Source organism: Phyllostomus hastatus, unplaced genomic scaffold (genome assembly GCF_019186645.2).
Source record: "Phyllostomus hastatus isolate PE091 unplaced genomic scaffold, TTU_PhHast_1.1 phas_contig_477, whole genome shotgun sequence".
NCBI lineage: Eukaryota > Metazoa > Chordata > Mammalia > Chiroptera > Phyllostomidae > Phyllostomus > Phyllostomus hastatus.
The window spans coordinates 1,132,147-1,152,154 of NW_025333889.1; the positions used below are offsets into that span (position 1 = coordinate 1,132,147).

Genomic DNA, 20,008 nt, shown 5'->3' on the forward strand with positions numbered 1-20,008 from the left:
TGTGACGGCCGCTCTGTCCAGGTGGTGGCGGGGTTTCCGGGCCCTCCCTCCCTGAGCTTCTGCGCAGGGCCTCGGGGGGTTCGCCAGAGCTGCTGTGGCCTCCCGGCTGCATGGCGACGCGTGGCCCCAGGGAAGGCTTCGGGCCCTTCCTGCACAGGCCCTGGGAGCTGCTCCTGGCGGCCACCTTCGCTGGCTCCCGAGGGCAGCTCCTGCTGGCAGGCCAGGCAGGGTGGCGGGAGGGCGTCCCCGCGGCTCTTCCGTCCCACTGCCAGGCCAGCCGCCCTGGGCCATCGCCTTCTGGGGGCTGTGGGCGGCCCGGCGGCTGCCGTGCCGCCCCGTCTGCTCGTCCGTCGTGCACCATGGAGAAGAATGGAGGGAGCCCAAAGCACAAAGGTGTCAAAGTCAAGCCCGGCCCCTGGGGAACCGGAAAAGAATCACGGTTTGCTCTGCGCCGTGGACGTCCAGAGGCTCCCCCTTCCCTCCCCCGAGACCCCTGCGGGCCCGACCTGCGCGTGGGTGGGGCTCGCGGCTGCAGAGCCTGAGTGTCATCAGTGCCGCGTCCCTGGGCTCACCGGGGAGGCCGTGCACCTGCCGGGCGCCTCTGAGTTGCTGGGAGACACCTCAGTCACCGTGGGGAGCAGGCGCCCTGACGGCCAGGAATGGCTGCTGGCCCGGTCACCGCCTGGGGGTGCCGAGGAGCCCTCAGATCGAAGGCAGGGTCTGCAGGGGGTGTTCCCTCTCAAGGTCCCATCCCGGGCCCCAGCACCCCGGGCCCCAGCACCCCTGGTCCAGCCCTCCCCAGTCGGGAGCCCCTATGGGCGGCCATGTCCTGGCACACCGTGGTGCGCACTCCTGCGGCGCAGACGCAGACTGTCTGCCTGCCGCCCCCCTCGCCCCCCTCTCTTGGGGAGCACTCCGTTCCTGCTGCTGTGCCCGCCCGCCCCCGACTTCGGGCCGTGAGTGAGACGTTGGAGCCGGGCCTGGCGGGGCTGCGGCAAGGCCCAGGAGCCAGCAGACCCGCGGCAGCGGGGCCCGCCTGCCTCCAGGGCCCCTTGGCTTGGAGCGGGTGGCTGGTCCTCTGAGCCTGGGCTGGCTTTCTGGCGTCAGGTCGCTGCTCAGCCGGCAGGGGGGTCGGGGACGGGGAAGTGCAGTGGGCATCCCTGCCCGTGTTTCTGGCACGTCCCCGCCGCTGGCTCTGCCGCTCCCCCTGCACGACGGTCCCCACACGACGGTCCCGCACGCCCACAGCCCAGAGCCTCTGTGGTGACCCCCGGAGTGCACCGTTTAGAGTGAGCTGGGTGGTGAGCTGGGTGGGGACGGGCGTGTTGGCTGGGTGCCCTCGAGCTGTCACCCGCTGCCCCCTGCTCTCTCCTGAGGGGCGGTGACCTGGCCCAGTGGGGACGTGAAGGCCACCTGCCCTCTGGTGACAGTATGACCTGGCTTGTGGCCCTGAAGACACCAGTGTGTGACTGCTGTGACTGGGCCTTGGGAAGCTTCCCTGGGGTCACTGAGGCCAGTCCCCTTGTTTCCGCACGGGGACGGAGCCTCCACCTCCTGGGCTGCGGGGGTCTGGGCCCTGCCCTCCCCACCACCATGGGGCACACAGGGGTGTTCGGGCTGCCTGGCCTCTGCCTCCTGGGCCCCCACAGGGCCAAGCGTGCCCCCACTGCTTGGGCCAGGCCACTCTGCGCAGTGACAGGGTGGCGTCGGCCCCAGGTGTGTCGTCTGTGGCCGGGGGAGGGAGGAGGAGGAGGGCTGCCCCCTCTGGGTGGGAGTCTGATCATGCGGGTCATTTGTGCTCAGCACAGGCTGTGCCCCTGTTAAATGTTGTGTTGTCACTGCCCCTACGCTACAAGCACCCACGGCCGTGTGGCCTGGACAAGGGGCAGGAGCTCTGGGGAGCAGACACGGGCTCGAGGTGGCATCGTGGGGCGTTGGTGCCTGGGTGACAGCGGTCTCCCCGTGCCCGGCTCTATCTGAGCCTGGCCGCGTGGTCACACGAGCCCGGGGGCTGGGGTTGCCACTGGTCATTCCTCCCTCTTCCGGGACAAGTGTGGCCACTGGGGCAGTGACCCTGAGGTCTGGCTTGAAGGTCCTTTCACGTCCCTGTGGGACATGTGAAGTCACAGTGATGGTCAGGGCGGAGCAGACGTGTTTTCCAAGGCGGGGTTTTGTTCTGCCCGTGTGGGGCTGGGGCCCGGGCGCCGCCGTGACACCCGCTGAGAGAGGAGGACCCCTGTCCCCGTGTCTCCCTGCGGACCAGCCTCGTGCGCAGACACCACCACGGGCTGCGCGGTGCATGTGGGGTCTGTGGACCCCGCAGCGGGGACCCTGGACGTGGTGTCTAAATGTGCACCCGGGTGGGAGCAGGGAGGGTGTTCTCTCCTGTCCCTGCTTTCTCGTTACATCCCATTGAGGCGGTTTTTGTGGTCACCTTTTAAGGTAACGTGAGGTTTCCGTCACACAGACACCCCGCCTTGTGGGAGGGTGAAGTGCCTTCTTTCCGGGAGGGGCCCCCTTCCTGGAGCCGCCCACCACAGGCCCTCCGTGTTTCCTGGGTGGCTCTCAGCCGTCCCACGGTGTCCTGGGGTAGTGGCACAAGTGGGAAGGAGCCCAGGGGGACGAGACTGGCGTTCCTCAGCCCCCCACCCACCCACGGAGCACCCTGCGTGTGGCCAGCGTCCAGGGAGGACCGCAGGCAGGGGGCGAGGCGGCCCCACCACCTCAAGTGTCCAAGGGCTCTGGTCGGCGGGCAGCGCTGCCGGCCTGCGCAGCTGGGCCTGTCCCACCCTCCCACGGAGCGGTTTGGACACTCGCGTCTGACACCTGGAGGCCGAGCCCTCAGGGGGCCGTGGATGCAGCTGGTGAGGCGGGCAAGGGCCGGCGGGGGGCGGCTGTGAGCGGGAGCCCCCACCGGGGCGGGGCACACAGACGGCCCCACAGTCCGAGCTGCCGGGGGGCGGGCCTCACTTAGTGTCTGTCTGTGAGTTTTCTTTTCACAACGCGGGCTGAGAGTCGCCGGCGCCCTTCTGACCGAGTCCCGCTCGGCAGAGCGCCGCTGACCCTCGCAGAGCTGCTGTCCCGGGCTCCCCGAGTAGTGGTTTGAGTGCGCGTCCAGCCGGGGGCAGCCCCCACCCCTGCAGCAGGACAGCACAGCATCGGAGCCCTGGCCTTCTGACGGTCACCGTGGTGATGCGGTGAGAACTGCCCGGCCGCCGTCCATCCAGCTCTGCCCGTCCTCCCGGGAGGCCGCAGGGGAGGCGCCCTTGGCTGCGAGAGGCCAAGCCCTGGACGGAGCTGACACGCAGCGCGTGGCTGGACTGTGGACGCGTGTCCCGTGTGCTCCTCCAGACCCTGACACTGAACGCAGCGTCTGTCCACTCCCACATGCAGTGGAGCCCCAGGTTCCCGCCCGCACCCCACCCCACGGCACACCGAGCCCTTGGAAGGGGCTGCGTTCCTCGCTGGACACGTGGGGTCCAGAAAGCCCAGGTGGAACGCTTGGTGCTGGCCGGGGCGGCCCCACCCCCGCCCCGCGCTGCAGAGGCCGCGCTGCTGAGACGGCGTCCAGCCTCGGGTTGGCCTCGCACATAGCTCTCTCCTCATGGGGTGGAAGAGGCGCCTTCTATTTTTAAATGTTTCAACTGCTGCTGTTAAGTAATATTGGTTCCTACTGCAACCCAGCTGTTAGGTAAAACACACAGCCAAACGTTGGAGGTTGCTAAGAAGGAAATTCTGAAATGTGTTCTCTGTGTTATGTAAACTTGACCTCGTGAAACTGAAGTACAGGGACACTTGCCTGGGAGACCTGTGGCCTTCCCAGACCTCCGGGACCGTTTCTGATTTCGGAGACTGTATTTTCACCCAGTGAGTGCCGGGCCATCCACACGGCCCTCGGGGAGGAACACGCTGGCGTGGGCGCGGCCGCAGCCTGGGCATGGGCCGCAGGTGAGGGAGGCAGGGCAGCGCGGTGGGGCAGGCCTGGCCTGGGGTGCAGCCGGATCGGGACCCAGGGGTCCCCAGGTGCCGGCTGCGCGCTCTGGATGAGTCTCCCGAGTTTCCCCTCTGGGTGTGGGATCCCCGACAGCCCCGCCTCCCGGGGTCCCGAGGGCTGAAGTCCACGGCAGAGAGCCCATCCCGGCCCCAGAAGCAAGGCAGCGGGGTTCCTGTTGCCGTCTCCGTGTTGCGGCCTGTGACCGTGTGACACTGGGGTGCCTGTCCAGTAACCCCTTGTTCGTGAAGTCGGGGCGGCACAGGCTCCCGCGGGCTGCTCCGTCTCCGCGTCCGGAGTCCGGTTCGTCCGCGGTAGCTGCCCCTGTCTGGGAGAAGGTGAAGCCGTCCCTCGTTCTCGGTTCTGTTTATGGTTTCTGGGAAACACGTCTGCGCACTCCTGGGAAGCCGAGCTCCCCGCCCGTGCCAGGCCTCTCTGCAGTTCTCGCTCCGGTGGGGCTGGCGGCGTTTCCAGAGCGGTGCTTCTCCCCGGGGGACACGGGGCGCACGAGAAACAGTGCCAGGGGTTTTGAAAGTGCTGTGAGGACGGTTCTCAGCTCGGGAGGGGGCTCTGGCCCTCGCCCCCTCACCACACCCGTGGCGCGGGGTGCAGATGGCTCTGCTGCCCCGGGTCAGAGCCCGGCGGGCCCGGCACGCTCAGTGGTGTGTGCGTGCGGCGCCCCGGGATGGCAGTGGGACAGGCCCGTGTTCTGGACGGGAGCTGCCGCGGCCAGTGGCGTCCTGGCACCTGGTGCGGGCCACACGGGGGCAGCTGTGAGACCCCCGTCCAGGCTTCCGGAACTCTCTTCTGTGGAGTCAGGTTGGGGCTTGTTTGCGAGTGAAGCTTCCGGTGTTGTTTGTGCAGCTCATGACTCCGATCTTGGAAGAACTTACTCGATCTGTTAGGAAAAGTCTTGTTTCTTAGAAGCCCACGTAACTGCAGTAACTTCAGCTTGTCATCTGGTAGAACTTGGAAAAGCTTGCACTGGGAGAGAGTCAGACCTAGCGGTGTGGCAGCGAGGCGGGCTGGGGAGGGACTCGGGGCCGCAGGGGCTGGTGTGGGCTGCGGAGCACGTCGGGTGTGGGGAAGGCCCGGGTGGAGGCCTCGGGGCCCCTGCACCGTCTTTGCAACACACCGTCCCTGCAACACACCGTCCCTGTAACGCTGGTGCGGGAAGTCTGCAGGGGTAGGGCAGGCTCTGCCGCCCCGACTCCTCCCGGGGGGTGGGGTAGGGGGTGCGGCGTGGAGAGGCGAGTGGGTCGGCGGGCCGGGCAGAGCATCCCCTCGCCTGCACTGTGCTCCAGCACCTCTGTGTCCTTACCCCGGGGCTTCAGAGAGCTTTTCCTTCCCCGCGGGGCATCTGCCGCCCTCCCTCTGTGCCAGCACTGCTGCGGCTCAGCCCAGCCCCAGGGCAGAAGCCGGCCCCGGTCCCCCATGTGAGCGGGTGGGGGGCCTTCACTGCACTGCTGCCTCAGGGGTCTGCAGGGCCTCTGGGTCCCGTGGGCGTCGCCCGAAGCTGAGACCTGCACTTTGGTTCCGTGCCTGTCATTACCGAAGCGCCGTCACCTGTGTTGCTGTTTGGAAGAGTGGAAGGCCAGCAGGGGGGCGCCTCCCGGTCTGTGCTGCGTCGGGGTGGGGCTTGGGGGCCTGTCGACCATGCCCGTGGGTCAGGAGCACGGTCCCTTCAGGGTTTAGGGAGGCTCCCAGGGCTTGGAGGTGACAGGCCAGTCCAGCCATGGTGCCGCCCTGCTCAGCCGTAGCTCGTGCAGACAGGGCCTGGCGGGGGGGTGGGGGGTGGGCGGGGACTCTGTCTTCCTCCCCCACCCCGGCTCCGTGGCTCCGGCTCCAAGCAGTGAGCACGTGCTCCCACAGAAGACAGTGCCGGGTCGGTTGAGCCCAGCCCTTCGGTTGCGGCCCCGGTCAGTCCTGGTTACGTGGCACTTCTGCCTAGAAGCCCCACGAGCCGTGTTGGTTGTAAGGTCAGGCCAGGGGAGCGGGGAGCGGGGGTGCCAGTCCTCCTGCTGGGGGCCTGAAGGGGGCGCCACCCCTTTCCCAGCCACACTTCCCCGCTCCTGGCAGAGGTGCAGGATGGACCTCTCCCGGACCTGCGTTTCCCTCCTTTGCTCCAAAGCGTCTGCTCCCCTCAACGGGAGCTGTCCTCCTGGGGCCCTGGCCGTGCTGCTGCACCCCCCGGCCGGTGAGGCGCTGCCTCCCATGGTGGAACGCCCCTGGCCCTGTGTGTGTGTGTGCCTTCCCCGTGCCGGGTGGGCTCCGGCCATGCCCGCTCTGGGGGTGGCGGAGTGTGTCGGGTGTTGGGCATGGGCCAGCCCTGTGTGTGGGGAAGGAAGGGGCTCCGGGGCCTGGCCTGACGCGGTCCTCTCCCCGCGCTCCCACCGGCTCTGACTGGGGGAGCCCGGGGGAGCAGTGCCGGCCGACCTGAGGTCTGCAGGGCTACTGGCACCTCGACTGGGTCAGACTGGGCTCGTCCTCTGGAGGATCCGAGTCTGCCCCGCAGCGGGGGGCTGGCCTCATCCTCACACGCATGCTCACTGAGAGGTCAGCTGGCACCCTCCTGGGACTGCCCCCAGAGTCCTGACCACCAGGCCCCTCACGGCCCGCTCACCACCCCCAGCACCACCCCCAGCACAGGAAGCACCCCCTGGGCCTGCGCTCCGGGGGGCAGGGTTCAGGGGTTCAGGGGCGCAGGAGGGACGAGGAGCTCTGCTCTGGAGATGAGAGAGGCTCCGGCCCATCCTGGACACCTGCTCGGCCCGTTCCCACGGCCCTGCAACAGATGAGTCTGGGTCCAAGTGACCGTCCTGGTCCCAGAGGGACACCAGGTCACACACGCACCCCAGCTGCGTGCTGGCACCTGTCATGTTCCTCGAATGACGGAGGAGAACCAAGGCCAGGCGCCTCCCCCTCGGTCACTGGTGGATGTGAACTCGCACCGGCCCCGAATCCGCCTTCCACCACCGCCTGTCTGTGTGTGAGCCTGTCTGCCCGTCCTTAGTGATGTTGCACTGTGGACCAGTGTTTTGAACAGAGCCTGGCAGGCAAGGCGGCTCAGCTTTGTGACAGACACTTCCAGTGAGCTGAGCATCTGGAGTCCCACACGAGACGGCAGGGGGGCATGTGGCTCTCCCCCGCCTCCCCCGAGCTCACAGAGACGCCGGTACAGACCGGCCCGTCAGACGCTGCGCCGGCCAGGACCCAGACTGCAGTCCGCGGACACCATTTCCCACGGGAGGGGCCGTTCTCAGAGGAGGAGGAGGAGCTTCTGACGCCGAGTACCGGGGTGGGGGGGTCGGGCACTCGCCCCGCCTGCCCCCAAGAGCTCTGTCTGAGGGGCCTGGGGCCTTCTCCGCGCGGAAGTGGTCTGGTTGACAGTGGGGGGGGGGCCTTGTGGGTGCAGGGGCCCCCGAGGAGGCACGCTGGGGCCTGCACCCCGGCCGCCGGGCCCCACCTGCACTTTACAGGAGACGCCGGGGCAGGGAGCCCGTGCGCTCCGTGCTCCGGCCCCGTCAGCAAACGCTCAGCCTCTCAGAGCCCTCTAATCTGCAGGTACCCTCCCTCCTCCTCCCTCGTCCGCCCCCCTCCGGTTCGTCAGCTGCAGACACCGGCCCCTGGAAATGGAGCCCGTGCATCTGCACTTGCTGCCCGCCCGCCCGCCCCAGACTCCCGTCCTCTGCGGAGCGGCCCGACCCCGTTGTCCTGCGCCTCCCGCAGCCCCCTGCCCCGAGGACACGCGTCCCTGCAGCCCCAGAGCGGGAGGCGGCCACAGTGCACGTGGACGTGGGGTGGACGTGGGCGTGCAGGGCGGGGCGGGTCCCAGGGGCTGCACTGCTAGGTGCCATGGCGGGGGGGCCCTTGGTCTCCTGGGGACGCTCACGGCCTCTCCCCGGAAGGCACTGGTGTCCGCTGTCCTGGGGGCTGCGGGCAGACCAGACTCGGGACTTGTTAGCCTTTCCCTGGGGACCGTCCCCGCCCTGTCGTACCTGGCACTGGCGCCCGCCCTCACACGCGGTGCCTGGGTCAGGGTACGACGGGGGTGTGTAGCCGAAAAGGACACAGGGGCTGCGCGGCGAAGTGCCGGGCGGGCACGCGGGTGCAGGTGCGTGGCCCTCGCTCACCACGGCTGTGCCTGCCCCACGTGTCTTCCGAGTGCAGGCACGTCTCGCCGCCAGCCCGCTCAGACGCCCTCCCACCCGCAGGAGGCAGACGCCGCAGCGGGAGGAAGGCGTGGGGACGGGCCTGGGGTGTCGGCCGTCTCCCCCGGACCCGGCGGAGGCTCCTTCTCGGGGCCAGGCCTGGGCTCTGGGGCGCGGCGCTGCCCTGTGCTGCGCACGTGTGTGATGGTGGGAATGGCACGGGTTCTGCAGGAGGGCCTGGCCACGAGCAGGGTGGGAGCGACGGCGCCTGCTGTGACAGTCTCTGCTCAGAAGGGGGGACTCCCAGGCAGCTCCCCCTGTGCTCGCGGAGTCGTCATGCCGCGCAGGCCGCGTCTCCTGTCGCGACTCTGAACGCACCCTTTGTGCGCCCACTGACGTCACGCGTCTGCTTGTGTCCCTCTGCTCGTGGGAGCACCGCCTGTACAGCGGCTTCTCCCGTGTCGCGGAGCGCTCCTGAGAACACAGGCTTTCTGTTCCGACGCCGCATTCTTCAAGTAGAGAAGGTTCGATTGTTTCCTTCAGGGCCCTTTGGGTCAAAGGCACCAGCAGCCTCTGTCAGGCCCTCGTGGCATTTCCAGCAGTTTTTGATCCCGAGTCAGAGCGAGTCACGTTTGACGCACCCGCTGGGGGCTGGGATGAATGGGGGCTGTGACGTCTCTCTGCAGCTGCTGTGCAGGGCGGGGCGGAGGACACGGAGCATGTGGGCGGCTCGATGCGGGACGCCCACCCGGGCGCAGGCAGCCCCTCGGCCCGCGCAGCCCCCCTCGGCCCGTGGGAGCAGCGCGCAGGCTCCGGAGTCCCGCTGCGGCCGGGCACACTCGGCAGAGGTGGGGAAGTGGCGGGAGCTGGCGCTGGCGTCGGACGCAGCTAGTGTTCGACTCCGCGATCTCTCTGCTCTGCGTTTGACTTCTGTGGCAGCAGAGGTTCTGCCAGCGGTTAGCCAGCGCGGAGGAAGTGCCGCCGTGGCCGCAGCAAGGACGTGTGCTGGAGACGCTGCCACGGGCCAGTGGCTGCGTGCATGACCCGGAAGGGCAAGGCTGGGCCTGGCCTTGGAAGGCAAAGGCAGACCCGCCCGGGGAGGCCTGCGCACGCCAGCCGGTGAGCTGCGGGTGAGCAGCCGGGTCCCAGGTCCACAGAGGATCGCTTCTGGGTCGCGCCTGTGGACACCAGGCGACCCGTCACAGTTAACAGCAGGTTTAGGGAGCCTGCCCACGGGTGCCAGTGGGGGTCCTCCTGCCGCCCCTCCCCCTGCCCCGAGCTGGTCTGCAGGGCTCTCCTCCCCTCCCCACACCCCATCGTCCTCCTTCAGAGAAAGTCGGAAGCAAGTGGTGGGGGGGGGCCCTGCGCTTTTATAAAATCCTTGTTTACCCAGTCTTCCCAGTTGGCTGTAGTTTTCGTGATGAAGACAACCAGAAAAGAGAAAGGCGGGCGCGTTAGTGAAGTGCAGTCTCACCAGCCCCGGCGGGGGCGGGGGCGGGGGCGGGGCTGCGCCGGCCCTGGCTGCTGGAGAGATGCCCCGCCGGGCTCCCTCGCGCAGACCTGCAGCGGGAGCTCTCGCCGGGTGAAGCCCGCACTCGGAAGTGCGCGCCCGGAGCGTCGGGGCTGCAGTCACCCATTCCGGGACAGAAGGGGACGCCGGCCGCTCTCGAGCCCCCACTCCTCAGGGCGTGACGGGAGGAGCCGGGGGTTTGTGTGACGACTGCGCGTCCTCTGGGCAGATCTGCCTCTTCTCCCTCTCCTGTGGCCCAGGGCCGGCCCCCTGGTGTGCCGCGGGCTTCGGGCTCTGGGGCGGGAAGGCCCCGGGGAGCCCGCGTCCTGGGCTGCACTCTGTCCCCGCGAGAGCCACGTGCAGCAGCCTGACGCGCGTCGGCTGGGACGGCGGGGCTCAGAGTGCGGGGGCTGCGTTGGCGTGGGGTCCGGGCGCAGGCCTTGCGGGGCTGGCCTCCGCTTCTCAGAAGGGCCAGCGTGGGGCCTGCCACCTGGCGACGACCACACGAATGCTGCCCCGAGGGGCGGTTCCACGCATGGGTGGACTCTTTTACTAGAACCTGTGGGGGCACAGGTGTGCCAGAGGTGTGCCAGGAACTGTTCCGTCGGGGGCCGGAGGGCTCTGTGGCCTGGGGGTAGGGTCTGGGCACGTGGGGGGCACTCCCGGCAGGCTGCAGGACTAGGCGAAGTGCGTGGCGTGGTCTCTGCCTGGGCTCCGGCAGCACTGGCCCTGAGGCGAGGGAGCTGGTCCTCGGTGGAGCGGAGCCCCACCTGAGCCGGCACCGCCACAGGGCCAGGCCTTGTCTGCCCCAGCCCCCAGTCTGGTGCTCGTCAGTTGGTGGGGAGATGGGCCGAGGGCAGACTGTGGGGGAACTTTCTGGAAGGGTTGGGGGACCGTGGGCCTCGGGGCCGAGCCCTCACCTCAGCCCCTGCAGGGGTGGCCCCCGCGTGTCTGAACCCCACGGAAGGGCCACTGGGGCCACCGTGTGGGCCTGCGTCCCCAGGCAGGAGCCGTCGAGGCGGGAGCCTCACACCGGGTTTGCGGGAGACGTCCCGCTGACAACACGCTCTTCCCGTGCTGCTCCTTGCGCTCTGACCGTGCCGCCTTCGGAGCGTCGGGGCGGGCTCAGCTGCCGCCTCTGGTCCCCGCCACCCGCGTTTCCCTCGGCCAGCACGCGGGCCCGGGAGACCGCGGGTTCTGGGCAGTGGAGACACGGCTGTGGTGTGCGCCTGGCCGGCCAGCTGGGGGAGTGCTGCGGGCTGCATCCGAGAGACACCTGTGCAGAGAGGGCGCTCGCCTCCAGGGGAGATGCGCTCTGGCCCCCAGCACGCACGTGGGCCGCTCTGTGGAGGGGGCGGGGCTTCCGCGCACCTTCCTCCGGGCCGACCGGGGCCGAGGGCCTGCACTGGGCCTGCGGGCAGGGGCGGGGAGAGGCCTTGGGAACGAGAGCCGCCCTTCACCCTTCGGTGCAAGCGTGGCCTTCTCACGGCTCACCGGGGGTTTGGGTGGGGCCGCCGTGGCCAGCAGTGACCCCGCCTATGCTGTGCTCTCTCCGCAGTGGAGGTGCCCTCGACGCTGCCTTTGCAGGTGGCCCCCCCAGCCGTGCCCATGGACCTGCGCCTGGACCAGCAGTTCCCGCTGCCCATGGCGGAGCCCGCCCTCCGGGAGCAGCAGCTGCAGCAGGAGCTGCTGGCGCTCAAGCAGAAGCAGCAGCTGCAGAGGCAGCTCCTCATCGCCGAGTTCCAGCGGCAGCACGAGCAGCTGTCGCGGCAGCATGAGGCCCAGCTGCACGAGCACATCAAGGTGAGGCCCCGCAGGCGTACGCTCCCGCCCCATGGCCCCAGCCGCCGAGCGAGTCCCCAGCTGCCACTGCGCCGCGAGGGCTGTCCTCACGTGTCGCTACGACCGGTTCCTGGTGGTTCGAGTGGCTGTCCGGCCCGGCAGTAGCCCAGTGACCTGGACTGGCCACACCCTCCGGGCTGGTGGTGGGCAGGCTCTAAGAGGCAGAGTTCCAAGGTCATCAGGCGGTCAAGTGCGTTTTGGGTTGGGATGCTGTTGCCCCACTGGCCGGAGCAACCCTCGGGCCAAGGTCCGCTTTCCTGGAGGAACACGCCCGCGGGAACAGGTGCTGGGGCCTGCGGCCTGTGGGCCCAGGAGCGTCCCTGTGGGCTCCTCACTCTGGTTCGGCAGCAGGGGCCTGGCCTGCCCTGACTTGGGCACAAGGAAGAAGGGGGACAGGACACTGGAAACTGCAGTGCCAGCCAGATCACCGCTGTGGCCACCTTCCGGTGCCGGGCTCAGGTGCCGGCCCGGTGCCTCCACAAGCCGTGAGGTCTCCGTGGACGCGAGTTTCCTTCACGTCCGACGGGAGCTACGCGGGCGGAGCGCGGGCGCATGGGCCGCGGGAGGGGCGAGGGCGTCAGAGGGCTGCTGTCCTGTCTCCCCGAAGGCAGCGCCCGCAGCCTGTGGCCTCCGGGCTTTTCTCTCCCTCGCTCTGCGCCTCGCAGACCCCGACCCAAACCTGCAGCCCGCCCCTCCTGCGGCCCTTGTTTTGTGGATCCCTGTCTCTTTAAGAGAAGCTCTTTCCCGCCCCTGTTAGTGGGCGGAGAGTGCGTGGGCCACGTTTCCCCAAGCACCTGCCCTCCTCCTCTGTCCTGGGCTCCCAAGACTGTCCCCAGGCCCTTCCTCCCGAGCCAGCCCCCCAGTGGGAACCTGCCCCAACCGCGGTGGGCAGGGCGGGCCGGGCCCCGCCTCCCCAGCTGCTGTGTGTGCGCAGAGCCGGGCCTGTGCCAGCGCCGGTGTCCGGGCTGCGCCGTTTCACGGGGAACGCTGTCGTCGTGACCGCTGTGTCTCCGACGGCGCAGGTCCCGACAGTGAAGGTGCAAGTGGCTGGAAATTGCAGAGAAGAGAAGGGGGCTCCTGTGCGTGAGCCAGGCGGCCATTCTCGGGGCCACCACCAGACGTGCGTCCATGCGTGTGTGCGTCCGTGCTGCTGCAGGGGTGCCACCGACCGAGCTCCCAGTGGCTTGTTCCCCATGCCGTGAGCTCCTCCCGCAGCCGCCCGCCCGCTCGGAGACCGTGACGGCGGTGGTGGTGCTGCGGGAGGAGCACAGCGAGCCGTGACTGGACAGCCACTGGGAGCTGAGCAGTTGGGCGGGAGGGTGTTTTCAGGTCACCGTGTTCCAGCTCCCTCGTGCGCAGGCCGCGTGCCCGTGTCCAGACCACACAGGGACGGCGCTGCCGCCCCCCGGCGAGCAGGTTCCCGGCACTTCCCTCCACGCTTCCCTCTCACACGCGTGCACACGGCTTGCTGACTCTGTGGACAGACGGCACTCGTGACCACTGCGGGTGGCACTTACCGGGGCGTCCGGGGTGGGGCCCCACGGGCCGGGCGTGGCCCAGGTGGCTGCCCGCGGCCTGAGGTCGAGCCGGCCTTGGCCCCATGGCATTTCCGCCCTGCGTCGCACTGTGCCCGGAACCCCTCGGTGGTGGCGGCCGCATCGCCGTGGGCTGGTCGCCAGCCACGCTGCTCCTGCTCACTGTTGTTTCCTGGCTGTGTCCCTGCCGTGGGGCGGCCTCTCCGCCTGCCTCAGCCCTGGGCCGGCCTCTGACCCTTGCCCCAGCCCGCGGGGCCCCCTGTGGTGGGGCGTCACAGAAGCGCTGCCTGTGCCCGTGCCTCCCAGGCCTGCGCCCCGTCAGCGTGGGCGTACGTCCGTGCGCGCTCTGCGGCCCGCCCGTGGTTTTCCCGTGTCTGTAGTGCACGCCTCTGCATCCCGTGCTCACGCTCGAGAGCAGTGGCCCCCCGAGGGGGGCGCACAGTGTGTGCGGGCGTGCAGGGACACGGGGGCGTGTCAGGCTGGGCCGCCCTCGGACGGGGCTCTGTGCGTGTCCCCGGGGTGAGTCCCGGGGGAGGGCGGCTGCGCCTCAGGGTGGGCGCGTGCTCCTCGCCCTCCGTGTTCTTCTCAGAAAGGCATTCCCCTCGCAGGGTGGTAGAACTCTTCTCGTGTGTTCTCTGCCAGGACCTCAGCCGTCTTCGTTTTCGTTTGTAACACAAGGTCGGAGACCCCTGGGCCCCGAGCAGGCCGGTGGGCCTGCGCCCTGGGCCGAGTCGGGCGAGCGTCGCAGGCGGTGCTGGCTGTGGTGACAGGGCGGGGGCGGGCCCTCTGGTTCTGTCCTGGTGTGTCCTCCTGTCCCACCCAGCTCTGACCTCTCTCCTCCCCTCCTCTCTCTCCCCTCCTGCAGCAGCAGCAGGAGCTGCTGGCCATGAAGCACCAGCAGGAGCTGCTGGAGCACCAGCGGAAGCTGGAGAGGCACCGCCAGGAGCAGGAGCTGGAGCAGCGGCACCGGGAGCAGAAGCTGCAGCAGCTCAAAAACAAGGAGAAAGGCAAAGAGAGTGAGTCCTGCCGGGGACACGTGGGGGGCGGGGTCGCGGGGGGTGGTGCCCTGTGCCCTGCCCCAGAGGCAGTGCCCGAGGGAGCCGCCTCCCGGGTCACAGCACGTGGGGCCCCGTAGGTTCCCCGCAGGTGGCTGTGGCAGGCCTCCCTCTGCTTCCGCCTGGAGGGGGGCTCCCCCCTCTCGGGGGCTGCGGGGGCAGGCAGCACGACTCCGGGTCTGACCGGGCGTTCTAAAGAGCACCTGGAGGACCCGGTAGACGGAAAAGCCGCGGAGCCTGCCAGACACGCAGCGTTGCCCCGCCCGTGAGCTCGGCCCGGGGCGGTTCCCAGTCCTGTCCCTCGGAGAGCCTTCAGCAAGCACCCGGAAGGCCGGCGTGGGCGTGCAGGCCGCCCGCAGTCGAGGGGGGGCACCGTCACCAAGCTGCTTTCTGCCTTATGGTGCCCGTGCTTGCACGTCTGGGGGCCGGTGTGGTCTGCCGCCCTGGGAGACACCCGGGCTTGATCTCGCCCTGCCGGCTCCTTTGTAGCCTCCCCGTTTGGAGAACTCCCGAGTCTCCTGGGGGACGAGGCCACGGCCTCCTCGGGTGACCGCTGGGCCGGGACAGAGAGTGCCGTGGGCCCGCGTGGTGACGCGGCTTCAGGGGAGCAGCCTGGGGTGCCTGAGGTTGCACCCCCCCACACCGCCCCGTGGGTTCTGTGCTGCTCTCTGCGGATGGCCATTGCAGGGACGCCCCATGGCCCCTCCGCAGAGCACACGTGTGTCCACAGGCCCCGTCCTGCCAGAAGGATCCTCACAGGAGGAGGGGTGTCTGCAGGGCTGAGGGGCCCCCAGGGGAGCTGCAGGCCCCGTGGCCGACTCGAGGCGGGGAGTGGTCTGTGACTAACCGGCATCACCACAAGTCCACGGAGCACATGCCTTCACCTCGCGTGGCGTGCTCTCTGCCTCAGTCGCCGCGAGGCTGGGAGGGACTGGAGAGGGGCTGGCTGCCTGGTGGGCTGGGGGCATGGCAGCGGCCGGCCGGGACGCAGGCCCCGTCCCCGCCGCCGTCGCCATGGGAGGGAGCAGGGAGCGTCGGGGCGCAGCCCTGGTTGGAGGCCCCACCTCTCCCGCTGTGGCGAGGAGGAACCCACTCTGCTGCCCGTGCTCAATCCAGAGTGTTCTCCTGTGCAAGAACACTGGGACTCCCTCCGGAGTGGGTTTGTGTCGGGGACAGTGAGCCTGCGTGGGGGGGTGCGCGTCTGCGCTTCTGGCGGAACACAGCTGCGTGCAGACCTCGGCGGGAAGACCTCGCGTTCACCCTCCTCCGGGCCTTCTGCTCCCTTCAGGGCCCGCGGTGTCAGAGCCTCCTGTGGGGGAACCCCGCCGTCCCCGGGGGGAGCGCCGCGTCACTGCCCTGTGTCTCCTCCCTGCCAGGTGCCGTGGCCAGCACGGAAGTGAAGATGAAGCTGCAGGAGTTTGTCCTCAATAAAAAGAAGGCGCTGGCCCACCGGAGCCTGAACCACTGCATCTCCAGCGACCCTCGCTACTGGTACGGGTAAGTGGGCGGGGCCTGGGCGCCGGCCACGGCCGGTGCGGGTGGCACCCCTTCTCCGGCGGCAAAGCGGGGTGAGGGTGTGTGGTGTGACGCGCCCCCAAGGCACGCAGCGCACGCGGTGAGCGGCCCACCCTGGCGGCAAAGGCTTATGTGGCACCAGCGGGGCGTTGGGCGTCTGCGAAGGGCTTGAGGGCCACCAGGGCTGGCGCCTGCCCACCTGTCCATCTGTTCAGGCCACGAGAGGAGCCGCTCCTGGAACTGTGGTCCCAGGCGCCCACAAGCCCCTTCTCAACTTCTTCCCCACGTGGCACTGATTCCCGGGGGAGGCAGTGAGCCGGGCTGCGCTGAGCCCATTCCCTGAGCCCACGTGAGGGCACAGCCGCCGGAGCCCGGCTGGCGCCGAGAGCCGAGAATCCCGACCGCGGCGGTGGCGCCGCATGCAGGGTTGCGCCCAGCCGAGGACACCTCGGGGGAGCTGGCCGTTGACGCGAGCTGGCTTTGGAAGGGCACGGCGAGCTGGCGGCCTTGAACCCTGACCCAGGGGGCTCACAGACGTCCGCTCTCCACCCAGCGTCCTGCTGCTGTGGGCTCACTCCGTCTCTGGGGGACACCCGTAGGTCGGCTTTACGAATTGAAACGCGGTCACCATTTACTTCATCGGGAAGAGATGGGGCCGCCCTTGAGCCCCGAAGTCCTGAAACCCCAGACCCTGTCAAGGTGGCCCACATGCTCCTACGGGCGACGCCGGTCACCACGGGACAGCTGTTCCACCCCTGCGCTCTCCGCAGCTGCTGCCCCCGCTGCGGCCCCGGGCGGCGCTCGTGCCGTGACCTGCCGGTGGGGTCCGTGCGGCCCCGCCGGGGACATGGTCACGCAGGAGGGAAGTCCATGGAGGCCCGTGCAAAGCCATCATGAAGCCCTGAGCCACCTGTGGCAGGGAGGGTTCCTTGGAGGTGCTGGGGGCCGTGCATTCAGAGCCCCCATGCATGTGGCACCAGTCCAAACTGGTTCCCCCCACTGGTGACCGTCACGAGGCTTTGTCGTGGGAAAGCCCCACCGTCCCCGGTGGGGCAGCCTGGTGCGTGCAGAGTGAGAGCAGCTGTAGTGGCGTCCCCAGGGCTGAGCTGAGGACTGCAGGAAGAGCAGCCCAGGCTGTGGGCGGGGGGCTGGTCTCAGGGACCAGTAGGCACAGAGAGGAATCGAGACCACTGACCTGCAAGGGCGACAGTTGGGGGGAGGCTGTAACCGGCGGGTGGGGCAGCCCCGGCACCCTTCCAGAAGAGGAATGGCGTGGGGGAGGTGGGCCTGGGGAGGCCGGCGAGGTGGGAGGTGGGAGTCACGGCTCAAGCACGCCGGCCATTGGGTGGCGGCTGCAGTGCTTGGAGGGGAGTGTGACCGTGGGGCGTGCGGGCAGAGGCTGTGGCGGTGGTGATGGTCCCCATGGGCGGGGACAGCGTGTCCCCTGCAACCCTGGTGGCTGCGGGGAAGGGGTGGCCTTGGCAGACGAGGCTCGGAGGAGCGACGCCACCTTGTGGGCCGTGAGGTGGGGTGTATGTAGCGCGCCCAGGGAGGAGGGCCTGTGAGGTGGGGCTGGGGCCGGCAGGGGAGAGGGGAGGATGCCGGGGCCCATGGCCCGAGGGCGGGGGCCTGCCGGTCCAGGCGGGGCTGATGAGGCTCCCAGGGAGTGGAGCGTGGTGGCCCCCAGCCCAGCCTGGCGCGGGTGCCCTGTGCTCTGGGAGGCTGGGGCCTGGCTGGAGCGGGACAAGCGGCTGGGCCACTCCTCCGTCTAGGGCGTGCTTGGCCGCGCTCTCCTTCCGTCCCGAGCCAGCGTCGCGGGGCGGCCTGTCAAGCTCACAGGCTCTGTGACAGGAGACACGCCAAGAGGCGGGGTCCACGGGAAAGAACCGTGCCTGGGCCCTGGTGCTGCACCACGCACGGTGGGTGCAGGTGACAGCCTGTCCGGGGACGTGGACGCAAGGGCATTTCTGGAGGACACCACGGGAGGGGGTTCTCGTGACCGTGGGGGGAGGTGGGCAGAGGTCATAGGACGCCAGAGTCATCAGCTGGTAACCAAAAACTCAGTGTGACTCGGTCAAAGTTGTGACCTCGGCTCTCTGAAAGGTACATTCTGAAAACAGGCAGGCAAGCCACAGACCGGGAGGGGGGTGCACAGCAGGTGTGTTCCCAGTGGGCTCTGACCCCGTGGGCACAGGTTGGGCGCGGGCGCCGCATGCCCCCAGGCCCAGGGTCCGCACGGCCACACTGGAGGCGCCGACGCATGGGGACCTGCTCACAGTTCTGGTCTCCTGCTCCCTGGTGGGGCGTGTCGGGGCGGCGCCCGGCTGGGGCTGCGGGCCAGAGTCTGGGCTCCCCCAAGTCTGGACTCACGGGACAGTGCCCACTGGGCCACCCCAGGGCTGGGATCATGTGGGGCAGCCCTGGCCGGAGCTGTGGGCTGGGGACGTGGGCCGAGTCTCCATCGGTACCTCCTGGTGCAGCTCTCGTGCCTGTGTGCCCCCAGGCAGCGAGGTTCCCATGAGGTGCAGCCGAGACCCGGCGACAGGAAGGGTGCGGCCTGCCCCGAGGACGGGCACCCGGGAAGGCGCTGCCGGGAGCAGTGGACTGGTTGGTGGTGGCAGTGAGCGAGCCGCCGTTGGAATGTGTTAGCTCACGTGCTGCTGAGAACTGATGCTTTTACGTCTCACGAGGCCCACACAGGTGTCCTCGTGCTTCTCGTGGGGAGGAGGTGAAGGCACTGGGCATGGGAGAGAGGTCTGTGCCGTCAGGGCCGCGCCCCCCGGAGGGCACGCTGGGACGCCGGGCGTGGTGGAGGGAGGGTGTCAGCGCCCCGGCCTGGAGCTGGGCTGTGGGAGACGGTCCCCAGGGCGGGGCCGGCGGGGTCCCAGCGCAGCTGCAGGAGAACCTGCGGGCTTCCTGCCGGTGCTCCCCCGCCCAGCCTGACCCAGCCGTACGCGTCCCTGGGACCTCGAGAGCGGCCGGCGGGTGTCGTTCTGTCGGGGGGCGGTGTGCAGCCTGGGGGGCTGGGCCCGTCGATGGATGGGGTCTCCGTGAGCAGCACCTCCTTCCTGCCGTCTGTTCCCGAACACTCGGGTGCCCCTGGGCGCGTCCAGGGCCCGGCTCCTCCCTCGGTAGCGCCGGGGGCACGGGCAGGGAGTGTTGTTCTCAGGTGAGCAGTCCAGCGAGTCGGCGAGTTTACTTCCAGTCCTTCAGCAGGTCACAGTTGCGTTTCCCAGCATTTGTTCCACCTCTGGCGTGTCCCTGAGGCTCGGCCAACTGTCCCTGCTAGCAGCACAGCGTGCTGGTGGGCGTCCAGGGCCGCTGGCCCCTTCCCCCAAGTCTCTGCGTGACAGCCGCCCCTCCTGCCCCCACTAGCCGGTGGTGGGTTCTGAGGGTTCCGAGTCCCGCCTGGCCGGTCACAAGAGAAGCGCCGGCACAGATCAGCCCCCAGGCGGCCTGGCCATCCTCGTGGAAGGAGGGGGGCACCCGGTGGAAGAGTCTGTCCTGTGGGAGACAGGGCTGTGGCTGGAGTCTCTGCTGCCAGGAAGTACCCCGAGGCTCCTGCCCGTAAGGCCCCAGATGTCACCAGGCGTCACCAGCAGATGTTCCCAAAGGCCACCCCCAGCCACAGCTTTGGATTCTTCCACCTGGAGCCCACTTGTCTGCCTCTGGCCTGTGGGCCCCGGTACAGGCCCCTCGCTGCTGGTGCTGACCCGGCAGGCGGAACCCAGGGCCCACCTGACAGCAGTGGCCGGGGACCACGTCAGACAGCCGAGGCGCGGCCGCATGTGCCTGGCCCTGGGTCAGCGCTGCTGCTGGCTCCCTTCCAGGCTCGTCCCAGAGAGGTCGCTAGCCGGCCCTCGAGGCCTCCAGCTGGGCCGGGGCTCATGTGTCAGAGGGGAACCACTGTTCGTGGGGGGGCAGCCTGGGATGTGGGCCTCGCGCTCACCGAGCCGTGTCTCTGCGTGTCCCCCCCAGGAAAACACAGCACAGCTCCTTGGACCAGAGCTCCCCGCCCCAGAGCGGGGCGTCGGCTTCCTACAACCACCCCGTGCTGGGCATGTATGACGCCAAGGACGACTTCCCTCTCAGAAAGACAGGTCAGTGGCCCGGGGCTGCGGGGCAGGGCAGGGGCTCTGCGGCTGGGGCCACATCACGCTCACAGGAGGGCCCTCGCCTGTGTGGGGTGCGGGCTTCTTCGCCAGTGCGCCGGTCCGTGTGCGTGATCTCGCCAGGGGCCACGGACCTCACAGGCGCACGCCTGCTGTTTAGAGCTCGTCTGTAGACCTGCGGACTGGCTCCTCTCCAGGGGGCAACTGTGTCCGTCCCGGCCCAGAGTCCCCTGGTGGGGGTGGGGACGCGGTGGCCTCCGTGGTGGGCCTCGAGGTCTTGTATCGCCGGCCCTCGGT

At 69.2% G+C, this 20,008-nt stretch overlaps 1 protein-coding gene across 7 annotated transcripts in view; it reads left to right on the plus strand.

Annotated features, from left to right (window-relative positions):
* The window catches only part of HDAC4 (histone deacetylase 4), a 149,465-nt gene that overhangs the window by 80,472 nt on the left and 48,985 nt on the right, over positions 1-20,008 (plus strand). For 6 of the 7 annotated variants that reach the window (XM_045845560.1, XM_045845563.1, XM_045845562.1 and 3 more), the window contains 4 exons: positions 11,211-11,455; positions 13,895-14,045; positions 15,461-15,581; positions 19,578-19,699. In XM_045845560.1, the coding sequence (XP_045701516.1) occupies positions 11,211-11,455; positions 13,895-14,045; positions 15,461-15,581; positions 19,578-19,699 (639 nt within the window). The remainder of the gene's footprint in view (positions 1-11,210; positions 11,456-13,894; positions 14,046-15,460; positions 15,582-19,577; positions 19,700-20,008) is intronic. The other variant, XM_045845561.1, reaches the window with a different exon arrangement.